This window comes from Mesocricetus auratus, unplaced genomic scaffold, assembly GCF_017639785.1.
Source record: "Mesocricetus auratus isolate SY011 unplaced genomic scaffold, BCM_Maur_2.0 Super-Scaffold_15014, whole genome shotgun sequence".
Taxonomy (NCBI): Eukaryota; Metazoa; Chordata; class Mammalia; order Rodentia; family Cricetidae; genus Mesocricetus; species Mesocricetus auratus.
The window spans coordinates 4,735,957-4,750,701 of record NW_024429186.1 but is presented as its reverse complement, the minus strand read 5'-3'; the positions used below and the strand labels follow the sequence as shown (position 1 = coordinate 4,750,701).

At 35.0% G+C, this 14,745-nt stretch overlaps 1 protein-coding gene across 1 annotated transcript; it reads left to right on the top strand.

Moving 5' to 3' along the window:
- The first annotated feature begins 413 nt into the window (after positions 1 to 413).
- Positions 414 to 13,073, top strand: LOC101838305 (vomeronasal type-2 receptor 116-like). The gene is made up of 6 exons (XM_013112097.3): positions 414 to 610; positions 2,694 to 2,982; positions 3,268 to 4,080; positions 5,338 to 5,565; positions 9,629 to 9,755; positions 12,163 to 13,073. Exons 1-6 carry the CDS (start codon positions 414 to 416, stop codon positions 13,071 to 13,073), a joined length of 2,565 nt encoding a protein of 854 aa, XP_012967551.3.
- The last annotated feature ends 1,672 nt before the right edge of the window (positions 13,074 to 14,745 follow it).

Sequence of the window (14,745 nt, the reverse complement as noted above, 5' to 3'; positions counted from 1 at the left end):
GAATCCCTGTGTGTCATTGAGAAAATACACTCACCTCATTTTTAAATGTGTTCGCATAAAGTGAGGTAGCTTTGAGACCAATATTTCTAAAAAATGTGTTACTCCCAGTGGCCTTATAATCACAAACATGAGTGATGTCATGGGATGAGAGACTGAACTATCCCCTTATATAAGTATGAATCCATGTTTTTTGAAAGCACTGTGAACCCCAGATGCATAGTCCCAGGGAAGACGCTTTCCAATATTCCTCCAGGGTTGAAGAAACACCTGGGAGTAAAAGGAATCACAGAAACAAAAAAGCATCTCATTTGCCCAAGAAATAAAAGCAGGTAGGAAGAGTGTGTGAACATTTAATGTTGCTCTTCACGTGCCACTTAACAAATCATGCTGCCCTGGTGTAGCACAGGATAGAGATGTTCATTTTGATTTTCCTCTTGCTGCTCCTGAACATTCCAATTGTCAAGGCCAGTTTCACAAATCCCAGCTGTTTTTGGAAAATGAAGCATAGTGAAGAAAAGGATGGAGACTTGAAGAGAGGTTGCATCTTCTTCCCAAGAACTGTGTCGTGGCCAGTGGATAAAGAGTTTTTCAAACAAATTTTGAACACACAGTAAGTCATTTTGTAGTTTCCACATCAATGTTATCATGAGAATTTCAAGATGGGCCTGGAATTTTCTGTCCTGTTATCTGAACCTGCATACCATCCAATGATCCCTAGTTATTTTAAAGATTCTCTCTTATTTTAACATTTTTATTTGTTCAGTGTGTGTTCTACTTTTCTTCCAGTTATCCTCCCAAATTAAAGGCTGGAAGTGAAAAGAAGGAAGCAGTCTCTACCATGATCCATCACAAAGAGCCCTCCCTTTGAAATTGTTCATAACTCAGTGGCCCATAATATCTCATCAAATGAAAACCAATATGATTTCAATGAAATTCATCCTAAGAACATGAAACTAAATTGCATTAGAATACACTGATGGTCATTTAATCAGTATGTGCTTGTGTAAGGACCACAGATATTTGTGCCACACATAGCTGCAAAGACATTTTACTTAGCTATTAAGAACTCACTCAAATTCTTTGCTTGTGGCCACTCAGCCTCATGAAGCAGACTTGAGAATATATGTAGGGGATCTGTCTTTCATGAGTTCCATTTGTCTACCTATTTCTCCATACTTTACTTATGCACATGGACAACCACTGATGTTTAACTATTAAAAGTCTAGTTCTATACCCTTCCTCTACAATAAGAAAGGAATATATGGATTATAAATGACTGTTTGCAATCTTTAAAAACTGTGGCTACAATTAAGAGTGATGGTTTGTTACTTCCCTTGTCACTTTCCTGAGTTACAGCTGTGCCATATGGTGTTTGGCAAACTTGAGAAAATGGAGAGTAGTTACCTACTAACTCTTCTTTGACCCTAATTATGTATCATGTGTTTTTTCTTTATTTATAAGTTGTTTATTATCTGAAACTTATATCTCACTTGCCTCTTAAATTTCTCTAAATACAGATGCACATTTTAAAAATGTAGGCTCTATATACATGCTGATCTTGTAGAATGCAGATAGTTGGTTTAAAAGACAGCACTTCAGTTCAACAGGTAAATATGAGAGCTCTAGTCACTGATGTTTCTTAATTTCAGTGTAGTGAAGTTAGTTTTTAATTTGCATAATATGTATTCTCAAATACCTTTTTTACTGAAAATTACAATGATATTTTGTCTTTGGTGTTAAGGTACATTTGTAAAATGCCAATTTTATATACAAGATATGAGATTTACAATTCCTAAATTAAAAAAGCAGATTGAATTTAAATCTGCATAAATCATTCAAATAAAGTAACATATTTGATGTATATTCATCATATTATATAAAATGACTAGGAAAAAACATGAGTTGTCATTGTTCCCATAAACATAAACACATGAAATTATTGAATGATATTATAGTGGGGATATACCAGACTATAGGTAATTCTAATTCAAAAGTAAAGGATTTGTGCCCTTTTATGTCCAAAGATTGCATTGATCCTGACAAACACATAGATGGAAGAAGACATCCAAATCTTTAACCAAATATGTCTTTTGGCTTAAATTTATTTAAAAATAAGTATTAAAAATAATTTTGTCTGCAACAGTTAAACCTGAAATATAACATGAGCCAGATTTTATGGATATGAGAGTGTATGTTAACTATATTGTGCACTATTTATCATGAACTGTAAATCCATAGGCAAATATTGCCCAATGAAGATTGTTTTGTTTTAATCTGTGATTCTTGGTCAATCTTAGCCATTGGAGTAACTCTCATGAGGAAGTTAAATAAAGTCTTTAGCTAACTCAACATATGCATTTTTTCATGTTACTGAATAATTTTAATATAAAGATGGCTTGTTTTTCTATTTGGTCAATCTATCTTCTGAGGAAGAACTCACAAACTAGAGATGGAAAATACTTTCTGTGTTGGATGTCAATAGAGCATCTCATTTATGGGAGATCCATCCCCATGGATTTCAAAGAGTTTGCATGTTTTCAAGTTCTTAGGTCTTTCCAACTTCAGTACAGAAGACATTTGTTATAATATTTGAAGGAGGTTGTGAATTGTTTTCATTACAAAGCAGTCCTTGTATTGACTACAAATAATCATGTTTTGATCTCTAACCATATTAAACCTGTACCCTTTTACAGAACACCAACTGAGAGCAACAGGTTTGCATTCGTCTTGGCTTTTACAATGGATGAGGTCAACAGGAATCCTGATCTATTACCAAATAGATCTTTGGTATTTGATTACTATGAAGATAATTGCTTAAGTGTGTCTAAGTTGTACAGTTTCCGTTATATTAATGAACAAGACCCTGATACATTGCCCAATTATTACTGTGTGGAAGATATATGTCATATGATAATTACAGGACCTAACTGGGAAACATCTGCAATGCTTCTGAATCTCATGTACCTCTGGAAATCCCTACAGGTAAGAATTTTATGGCTTGTTTTTGAATGAAATGTTGTCCCATTACCAGACAATAAAAACTATATTCAGAGGGGACTGCGCTTATATTAATGTCAATCTACGTAGCTCAAGAGTACTCTTCAGAGAATTATGGGCTGCTCACATTTCCTTGCTTCAAATAAAGATAGGGAAGATGTAATAGCTAAGGGGATTATCCCAGGGGCTTTTATAGAAATCTGTGCAGAAAAAATGTGTTGTCAAGTTCTTCGGAGATCTTGGTATCTTATAATTATCTTTGCATCCTAGATCATTCAACTCACATATGGATCCTTCCATTCAATACTAAGTGACCATGAAAATTATCCCAATCTTTATCAAATGGCCCCCAAAGACACATCTCTAGCATTGGCAATGGTCTCTGTCATAATTCACTTCAGATGGAACTGGGTGGGGCTGGTCATCTCTGACAATGATCAGGGCACCCAATTTCTCTCATATTTGAGAAGAGAGTTGGAAAAATACATAGTCTGCCTTGCCTTTGTAAGTATGATTCCAATCAACATGCAGTTATACATGTCAAGAGCTGAAGCATATTATAACCAAATCAAGACATCATCGGCAAATGTTGTTATCATTTACGGTGACTATGAGAGTACTCTTGTTGTGAGCTTTCGAATGTGGGAATCCCAAGGTTTACAGAGAATATGGGTTATCACCTCACAGTGGGATGTAACTGCAAGTAAAACAAACTTCACGGTTCATACAGCCCAAATGATTCTAGCTTTTGCTCACCATCATGGCGATATTTCTGGTTTTAAAAGTTTTGTCCAGACAATGAACCCAATCAAAAACACAAATGAATACCTTGCAAGGATGGAATGGATGAACTTTAACTGTGAAGTTTCTACATCCAACTGTAAGACACTGAAGAAATACTCATGGAATACCTCGATGGAATGGCTATTGGCACAGACTTTTGACATGACCTTTAGTGATGGCTGTTATGACATATATAATGCTGTGTATGCTTTGGCCCATGCACTTCATGAGGTGAATCTACAAGAAGTAGATACTCAGCCAATGGACAAAGGGAAAGGAGCTGGTTCCAGCTGCTGGAAGGTAGTATTTCTTCAGTTGGATAATACATGGGGTCAGCCATATCATATCTTTTGGAGTATTTCAGATGCCCAAACTCAGTGGACTAGGAAGTATTTTGCCCAAAATAAATTCTGAGCAATTTCATTTCTTCTTATTGAGTAAATCTAGAGTTTGGTAGAATTCTCTAGTGCAAAGGCAATGGAGCACAAGACAAAATGCATAAAAGACAACTAGTGATTTTGTTACTGAGCAAGAGAATATCATCACACCCATTCTAATACTGTAAACATTATCAGTCTTTTCTCATGGAAAATTTCTGTCATTACATGTGATTTTTGCACATTAATCATCAATAATGTGGTAAATAGTGTGTGGAGGGGTGATATTTGCAAGTGTTCTCAACTGTTACTCACCCACTGTCAGCTCTGGTGCCCATAGTTGGCATTCTGATAGTTATTGCACAGGCGATGGTGTTGTGACTCAGTTTACTAAGTATATGTACCAGAGGTTTCTCACTGTACATGTGAGCATGTTTGTACTTTTATGTTCATCTGTGTGTGTATATGTCTTTATATATGTTCCTGTGAGTATTTGTATGTCTTCCTGTGGAATTTGTCTGTGTCTTTCACTACGGGTATTTTTCCTGTGTGTTTCTACCTGTGTGTGTTTGGCAATGATTGTGTCTGCATGAGACTTTGCATATATTTGCACATTTACATCTATGTGATTTCACACACACATATTTCATTGTTGTGTCTGTATGTATATGTATGTGTCTGTCTCTGTTTTGATGTGTGGGTATGCTTTTCTGTTTCTCAATACTTATTTCTGTTGGTGTTTGTATATGTGTTTTTTCCCTTTATGTATCTGTGTATGTGTACATTTCTGTGGGTGTTTTTGTATGTATGTTTGGATTTACATGCCTGTGTATGTTTGCCTGCATATTTATAGGAATTGCAGGGCATTTATGTATATGTATGTTTGTCAAAAAAGTATATGGCTACATTTTGTGTGTATCTCTGGATGTATGTGAGTCTCTGTGTGTGTTTTACATGTGTGAGTCTGTGTGTGCCTGTGTGTTGCATACCTTGTTTGGTGTCTGCATGTGTGTCTCTGAGGGAACTAATATTTGAGGAACTCTAGTATAATATTTATTATCCATTTGTTTTCACTGAAATTTCTCCCCTGGGTACCAGCGATAATGTTGACCTTAATTAAAATGAGAATTTTTTCTTCAATGAAGGGCAAACACAATATAGGATGCTGTCTGTCTTGCAGCTGAATGCATTTCTGAAGAGGACAGAATTCACAAATCCTGTTGGGGGCAGAGTGAGTATGAACCACAAAGAAGAACATCAGGAAGAGTATGACATTTTCCAGATTTGGAATTACCCACAAGATCTTAGATTTAAAGTGAAGATAGGACATTATAGTCCATACTTCCCACATGGACAACAGTTCCATGTAGATGAAGATATGATAGAGTGGGCCACAGGAAATACAAAGGTGGGTCTGATAAAATTGTACAGATTTCCATTAAACAGCAGTGACACTGTCAAGTGGGAACATTTCTGATTCCTTAACACTTTATATAATAAAGTGTCATATTATATACCATTATCAAGCCTCTTACTTTGCTTCTCATATTCTCCTTTTTGATGTGACACTATTAATTTTTTGAGAATTTTCAGCATGCATACCATGGATTTTCATCATATCCAAACCTGATACTGCTTATTTATATGAATATAAATCAGTTTTCCAAAATGATTTAGTATAATTTCCAGTAAAGTGAGCAATATTCTCTTGGTAGGATACTGATTACCATACAGTCAAATCTTTGGGCTGAATCTTGGGCACAGATGTGGAAAAGTTAGATTGTTGTAATGATGAAGTAAATTCAAAATACAAAAAGCACGCATTTTGTTATTAAATTTTTAAATGTTTAGACAAGAAATTCCTTAATTGTCAGCACCTGTAAACATAAATTAATATTTTAGGATGCATTTTATATATTATGTGAATTGTTACCTTGGTTTTTAATTCTTTTCTTGGGTGTGTATGGGTGTCCTCATGTATCCTTACATCGGCTATGACTGTGGCTCATATGACAGAAGACTTTTTTGAATCCTAGGAAATGCAGAAAGCTTAGTTCTACACAGTGACTGGTAGGAATCAAATTTGCGTCCTATTCTTGAATAGGAATTAATACCTAACTCTGAGTCATGTCAACAACTCTGAATACTACAATATAAAAAATTTAATCACTACACTATGAAGTATTTAGTCACTATCAATAGTTTGCTTGCTCCCATTAATTATTTTATGATTCATTCAAACTAATAAGAGAGTGTCCAGTTTTCTTTCCCTTATTTGGAGCATTGCTAGTTAAAAATTTCAGTTTTCATGAAATTTACAAATGAAATAATTTATTATTCATCATGAGTATTTTATAGAGGAGATACGTGTGGCTTTAAGGTATGCAATTCAAACTGCTGTGTACAAAATAGTTGATTTGTAAAGATTGTGATTTCAGCAAAGTCTTCAAACATAACCTGAAGTGATATATCCGTTTTCCTTGATAGTATGAAACTTAGGTTTTTTGTACTTTCCCCAAGTGTGAGCATGGTCATACTCAGGGAGAAGAACACATAAGGTGAAGGTGTAGCTACTGATCTGCATATCAATACCGAGGGCAGCAGTGAAAGTGCATGTCTATTCTACTACCCACACCTCACCTGAGCATTGTAAACACATACGCAGAAAGAATACTGGGGATTAAACACAATTCAACCAGTGTTCTGCTTTCAGAAATTAAAATTAAAGTGCAGAAACATACACAAATATACAGGACAATATCAAAGCAGCATGACTTCAAATCTTACATTAATAAACTTAAAGTAGATCAAGGAAATAAAATAATGATTATTAGAGTGTTCCCGAAAAAATTAAGAGGACACAAATCACTTCTTGGAGAAACAATGAGATGATGTTATCTTGCACACAATTAGACACTTAACGATCATGTAACAAAGGATTACTCTAAAGGTACAAAATAAAAAATTTCAACTTAAATCATATAAAGGTAAAGTAAAAAATCAAATAAAATTTCAGTTAAAATATGTACCAAGAAAATGCTTTAAGTTAAAGACAGATGGGCGACTTGAAGTACAGGAGTAGGAACAGAGAATTCAAAATATGATGAAAATAATACAAAAGAAAAAACTAGGAAATCAAGGAAATATGTCTAAAGATCAAATTTACAAACCATGTTCTGAAGAGGAGCCATCTAGATACAATATTCAGTTGAATACCAAAGATTCAACCTTAGAGAAAAGGAGTCCTGGATTTATTTTGTTTTAAAATTTTATTCTAAAGTATAACTTTGAAGACTGCAGGTGAGAAGTTCCACTTGTATAAAGGGTCCTTCTGGATAACAGCAGATTCTGCTGATAATATTCTGAAAGAGGGTGAGTAAAAGTGACATATTCCAAATACATAGAGACATATTCTGCCAATCATGGTTACTACGCCAAGCAAAATTACCCTTGACTATAGAAAGAGACAGAAAAAAATCACTAATGCAAAAAATTACAGACTGCATAATGGATGAATCAAGACTATGAAAGTACTTGAAGAAATCTTTCACTCAAAACATCAGGATTAAATCAAGTGGTCAAAGGAATTTCAGCCATCACTGGAACAACAGTCAGAAAATAAGTTATTAGAAAAATATCAAACATTGCAATATCAAAAAACAACCCAAAATTTACAAATATTTTTCATTAAGAATTGAATGTTAGTGGTCACATTTTCTAATCAAAATGCACAGACAATAAAATTGTTTAAAAAAACAAACTTTTTTTAACCTTCATGGGGAAAATATTGAGAAACCTTCTATAAAAGGCAGAAAATCTTTGCTATGAAGGGAAATTGAAAAAAGTAAATCCCGGGAACAATATCTTGGATGGACATGCATGTAATAAGTTTGTACTAAACACCTCTCAAGAGATCTCAACAGCACAGCAGAAAGATCATTCTCTGCAACCAAGATGACTTCTATCCAAGGATCAAGCATGCTTCAAGATGTACAGAATTTAAGAGTAAAATACCACATGAATAAACACAAAGATACAATTCAATTATTATCTGTAATTGTGCACAAAGGACACTTAATACGGCACAACCTTTGGAAAAAGTTTATGAAACAAAGCCGGACAGTTTGCAATGAGCACATCTTGATGTGTTAGTGTTTTCTGTGACAAACATATTGACAGCATTGTACCACATGGAGAGAAAACTCAAATAATATGCATGAAATTCAGATGGAGTCATGTGTGTTTGGGATATATGTCTTTAATTCAAACTCTTTGAACAAAGAATCTGGTACTCTATTTTTGTAGTAAAACTTAACTACATGAGGTGTTCAAGCAATACAGAGATCCATAAGTAACACCTAACTTAAGTGAAATGAGCAGAAAATGGATAATACCATTCATTGTCTTCATGCTTATTCGGAGTCCATAAAGTTTTATCAAAGTAAGCAATAAAATAAGAGAATAGACATACAAAAAGGAAGGAATTAAATAAGTCATGATAGAGAGTTTATGCAATCCATAGCTATGCACTGAGACTTGCTTCAACAAAAACAACAACAGAAAAGGAAGCATTGTAGTTCTTAATACTTGTGGAGAACATGAAATGATTCGGTGCTTAGGAGATGCTTTTGTTTTGACATAGAAATCAACACAAACCCAAAGATGCAAACTGAGCAAGCAAGAATCAGGACCCCTCTAGTGTTACATATAGATGCCCTTCACCAGGTTTATAGTAATCGAGGATAGTGTATACATTTTTAAATTAAGAAATCTTTCAAATAACTTTGAACAATGTAACTTTTATTCAGGTTACCCATGCATTTATAGTTTTGGTGGACATTTCACATTGGGAAATACTTTACCTTCCAGACCACTACACATCAAGTCAGCAATTCCTCATAACAAAATACACTGGGTTCTGCCTATTGAGCTCTTTGCTCTTCACACTGTGTATTTCATTCTTTGCAGTACTCTTTCATTGTAGTTAATGTGTGTTTTCTGAGATTTTAGGAGATATTTCCCGTTTCAGATGCCCATTCATCCTAGTTTGCTATTCTGCTGTTGTGATTAAACCCTGACCATGAGTAAATTTAGGGGAAATGTTAGATTTGTCTCATTGGTTACAGTCAAAGGAAGACTATGCAGGAGTCCGCAGCTGGCAGCTAAAGCATAGTCCGTAAAAACACTGCTGATTGTCTTGCTGTTCTGTATTTACCATAACGCACTGCTTATGGACAACACTACACATTACCACTTAAATAAATGCTTCACAAGTAGTGTGAAAGACTAGTCTGCATACTAGAATTTTTTATTTAATCCACTTTATGTCTTTTAGAATCCTTACTTTTTATACTGTGATCACAATTGGTATATATGAAATTATCTTATCAATATCTAAACATTCTATGTAATATAGGTATGAAAGGTGTAGGGAAAACCTTTGGTATCATCATGTTTCTAATTTTCCTCAGACACCACCACCCTCTTTGTGCAGTGCTGATTGTGGTCCTGGGTTCAGAAAATTCTGGCAGGATGGAATGGCCGTCTGCTGTTTTAAATGCAAGCCCTGCCCAGAAAGTGAAATCTCTAATGAGACAAGTGAGTATTGAGGCAGTTATAAGTCCTTCAATTTGATCATTACTCCCACCTTCTACAATGGGATGCTGACGGGGTCGGAAACTGAATACCATAAGCACAATATATTTGCCTAAGTTAACGTTTATGAGATTATCATCGTTGAATATGTACCTGTAGAAAACTCCTCATGCCTTGACCCACATTTTGACTCATTGTAAATTCACAGAGTGGCATTATCTCAAAGAGATAGTTTTGATAATCAATGAGCAGTCTGAGAGAATTTTACTCAAGTTCTTTGCAGTGATTAATCTCAAAAATTACATTGGGGTCTTGAATTACATTTGGGTATTGAATCGTTCCAAATGTTTTAATATTTTTAGATATATGTATAACTACATATGTTTCTGCATACCCTGCATGTGCAAATCCTCACAGAGAACAAAATAGGGCAATGAATCCTCTTTAATAAGTAATATTCCTTCCAGTAATCAAATCCAAACCTTCTGTAATATTAAGAAAAAACTTATTACTTTTCAATTTTCAGGAACAGCTGAGAAGAGACAAAAGACTACATGCAATATCCAGAGAACTCTTATCAAAATTTCAACTTGATTGAAAAATGAGGAAAGTGGGGAAATGTGTTGATACATAATATGAAAACTATATTGAATATTTTTTACATAACACAGTAATAATGTCACAAAATCATTTATAATTATTCAAACAGTGTTACCACATATACACTTCATATTCACCAAATGATTATTTATTCAGGAGGCACTAAATAAACTGGTAGGCTAATGGCTTTTCACTGTTTTTGCCTGTCATCCTTTACAAAGAAATGAAAGTCCATAATAGATATTTATGGCCAGTGATATGACACTGCAGTTAAATTTCTTCCCACTAAAACAGATAGCCTGAGCTCACCTTCAGGACACATGTCATAGAAGGAACTCCATGTAATGTTACATAAAACGTGTTCCACAGTAATTAAACCATGTATCATTAACTATGTTTAATGTAAAATGACATAAGATTATTGAATATATATGAAAAATATAAAAATATCTTTATTATTACTTCGATTAAGTGTATGTAATAAGGTTGGTGGTTATGGGCACCTATGGGACAGTGCTGATTAAAGCCATCCAGTACCTCTGTAGTTAGTTTCACTAATTTAGAGACACCTGAAGTTACAGTGAGAACTAAATTCAGGCCTTCTGAGAGAGAAGTACATTCTCTCACCATTGAAAAATTTCCCAGGCCCTTAAACAAATTAACTAAATAAAGTGCAAAAACATTTTTCTAGATAATCCCCTTAAAATATTCAAAGCCCGATATTACTGTCTGCAATTATCAGGTGATTAACAGCAACTACTATAAGGTTTCTACATTTACTAGAATGGTTATCACAACTTACAAATAGGGTACTATTAATCAACACAACATTCTGTCTTAGCTGTCTGTCTTAAAGGGTCTTTTGTTATCTGTCTAATGCTGCTTGTCAGTATCAACTTCACCAATGAGTATATCCACAGAGTCTGGATCTCACAGACATGGAATTAGGGAAGGAGCAAGGTGTTGTCTATTACCAAATGGAGCATAATCATTATGTAGGGGCATTTTAATGCTAAATACGTACAGAGGATTCTACTTTCACAGATAGGCTACAGTGTCTTCTGAACAAGACTTGGGAGTTTGCTGTTTTTACTACTAAAAGACAAGTAAATTAGGACTGTGTTTATGATGTTTCTTGTTTATATAGATCCCAAACACTATTCATCAGTCACTTTCACCCTTCTACTTACTCAATATAATCCCAATAACTTTCTAATTCAACAGATCTTTTGATACTTATATATGAATATAAACTGATGAATATAAACACAATTGTACAAAACAATGATTTCATTTAAAGTTGATTTATTTAAGTGTATTTGCTACAGAAAATTTGAAATAAAAAACATAACAGATTTCTGTTCCCAGTAGAAAACACAGTCTTCATACCTCCTGGGGACAGCACTCATAGAAATGATAAAGACAAGAAATCAGGAGTCACTGAATCCATGGGATCTGGGATTTTTGAAACACTCATAAAAACTGTGGTTAATGAATTTAGTATTTGTAAACTTACTGATATAAGTCATTTTTCCATAGCCCCCAAAATGTTGTAAAAATTCTGTGTTTCTTGATATCAGATCATGTTATTTCATCAATACATCTAAATAGACAAAAATTCTTTGCTTTTGTTCCTCATATAAATAACAAGCATTATAAAATGGAAGTGTTTCTAGGCAGCAAGGTCGTTCTATGACATCCTCACCAACAAAATTCAGACATTTAAATGATTCTTCTGTACACGTAAATTGAAATCCCTGCCAATAAAAAGGCTGTAAGTGAACTAATGACATATTACTCTCCTCCTCAGATGTGGATCAGTGTGTGAAGTGCCCTGATAACCAGTATGCCAACATAGAGCACAACCAGTGTATACATAAAAAAATGATATTTCTGAGCTATGAAGATCCTTTGGGGATGACTCTTGCCTTAATGGCCTTGTGCTTCTCTGCTTTCACAGCTTTGGTTCTCGGAGTCTTTGTCAAGCACCACGACACTCCCATTGTGAAGGCCAATAACCGGAAGCTCAGTTACATCTTGCTCATCTCACTCTTCTTTTGCTTCCTCTGTCCCCTCCTCTTCATTGGCCATCCAAACTCAGCTACATGCATCTTGCAGCAAATCACATTTGGAGTTGTATTCACTGTGGCTGTTTCCACTGTGCTGGCCAAAACAGTGACTGTTCTCCTGGCTTTCAAAATCACAGCCCCTGGAAGAAGAATGAGATACTTTCTGGTTGCAGGGGGACCTAACTACATCATTGCCATCTGTACTCTCATCCAAGTTATTATCTGTTCAGTCTGGTTGGGAGCTTCTCCTCCCTCTGTTAATGTTGATGCCCACTCTGAGCATGGCCACATCATCATTGTGTGTATCAAGGGTTCATTAACTGCCTTCTACTGTGTCTTGGGATACCTGGGCAGCCTGGCTCAAGCGAGCTTCACTGTAGCTTTCTTGTCCAGGAATCTGCCTAACACATTCAATGAAGCCAAATTCTTGACATTCAGCATGCTGTTGTTCTGCTGTGTCTGGATCACTTTCCTCCCTGCATACCATAGCACAAAGGGTAAGGTCATGGTTGTTGTGGAAATTTTCTCCATCTTGGCTTCCAGTGCTGGGATGCTAGGATGCATCTTTGTTCCAAAGTGCTACATAATTTTTGTAAGACCAGAAAGAAATATTTCTTCAAAATATCAGGGAAAAATCACCTTTCAGAACTGATATTTCATTAATTCTAACTCACTAATATATAACTCACTCCTACACACCAAATATTTAATTACCATGCAACATCTATCTCTTAAAATGACTCTCTTTCATCTAATGATGTGAACTAGCAGCATCATATATATTATTGTTGTCTACATTGTCTGCTATAATCTTTCACTCATTTAACGGATTTCATAAGACCTAGTGATTGAACTATAATGCCTTAAAACACAAAACTGTTCAAAATATATGCTATGTTGTTTAAAAACATCTGAATAAATGTATGAATGACTTTGATGGCAGTAGAGTATTAAGGGCAAAATACAAAATATTTTTGAGACAGCTGGCTTTGGTTTGCAGACATATTAAAACAATGCTCTCTCTCGTGGGGGGAAGGGAAGAAGATGCATCCAAGGAGTTAGAAAAGTAGAACATGGAAGAGAATGTGGCATTCTGATAACCAGATACAAAGACTTTTACTGAATCTGGATTGATGCCTCATCAGTTAACAGCATGTATTATTCTTGAAGATGACCTCAAACTTCTCTTCAGTACGCATTCCTCCAATGTTGCTAATCAGATTTTTATGGCCAATGTACTGCTGAGCCCAATTGATTCCAATGCTTAGGGGTCACTCTATTCACACTTGCCCAAGAGTCCAGTAACTCTCTGACATAGGGAAAGTGAATATCAGGAGAAACAGTGGCTTCTTTGATTCCCTCCAAGCCTTTCATCTACATTGGTTCCACTGATAAGCAACAAAGATATTTGGGTGTTTTTTCTTGCTGGATTCTCAGTACAGGTTCAGGAAAAACCATAGGAGAGGGAATAACAACCTCAAGAATGTCTTCCTTGTGGCTAAGAGGTGTAGGAAAACCTCTGTCATGACATGTACCTTGTATGTCTGATTCTGATGTATCAGATTGGAGATCATCTGAGATCTGAAATCTGTTTATCATTGTATCTCTGAGAACTTGAAATTCTTGGGACAAATAAATTTGTAAGGATTTATAGAATCAATAAGTTTCATGGATTCATCATTTATTTGCTATTACAAATATTTAACATTTTCTTCGTTAGATATTTTCTGAATGGCATGTAAGTTGCCTTCTAGGAACAGTGTTCTGTCTGTGAACTGGTCATTATCCTCAGACTTGGAAGACATTTTTTTCTGTAAGTTTTCCAATGTGAACTTCCAGTCTTTACGTTTTATTAATCGAGTCATCAGACATGGAATTAGTTGTTTCTACTAGTCTGGTAAAGTCATGTTGTATTGATCCTATTTTGGTCATTAAGCAAGCAGAGCAGTCATGAAACAAATCCTGTCTTGCAGGTGGCTATTTTTCAGTTCTATATAATCTACTTTGTTGATTACTTCCTCGTTGTCTTCAAAATTTGTAATTCTTGCCTCTAATTTACCAATTGTTTTTCCAACTTCCCTGCTTTTTACCCTATTATCAAGCCCTCTCTTTCTGAAAATTATATTCTTTGTGAAGCTAATCGTTAGCATTAGAAACAAATATATTTGAGGCATGTTGTAATCCTCTCCCCGTATGTCATCAGTATAAGAAGCAATGTGATCCCTAATGTTCTGCATTGTAAGATTATCCACCATTGGTATAATGTAGATAAACTTATTGCCATCTTATGATACTGGAATGTAAAACTCACCTTCAGTAACTTT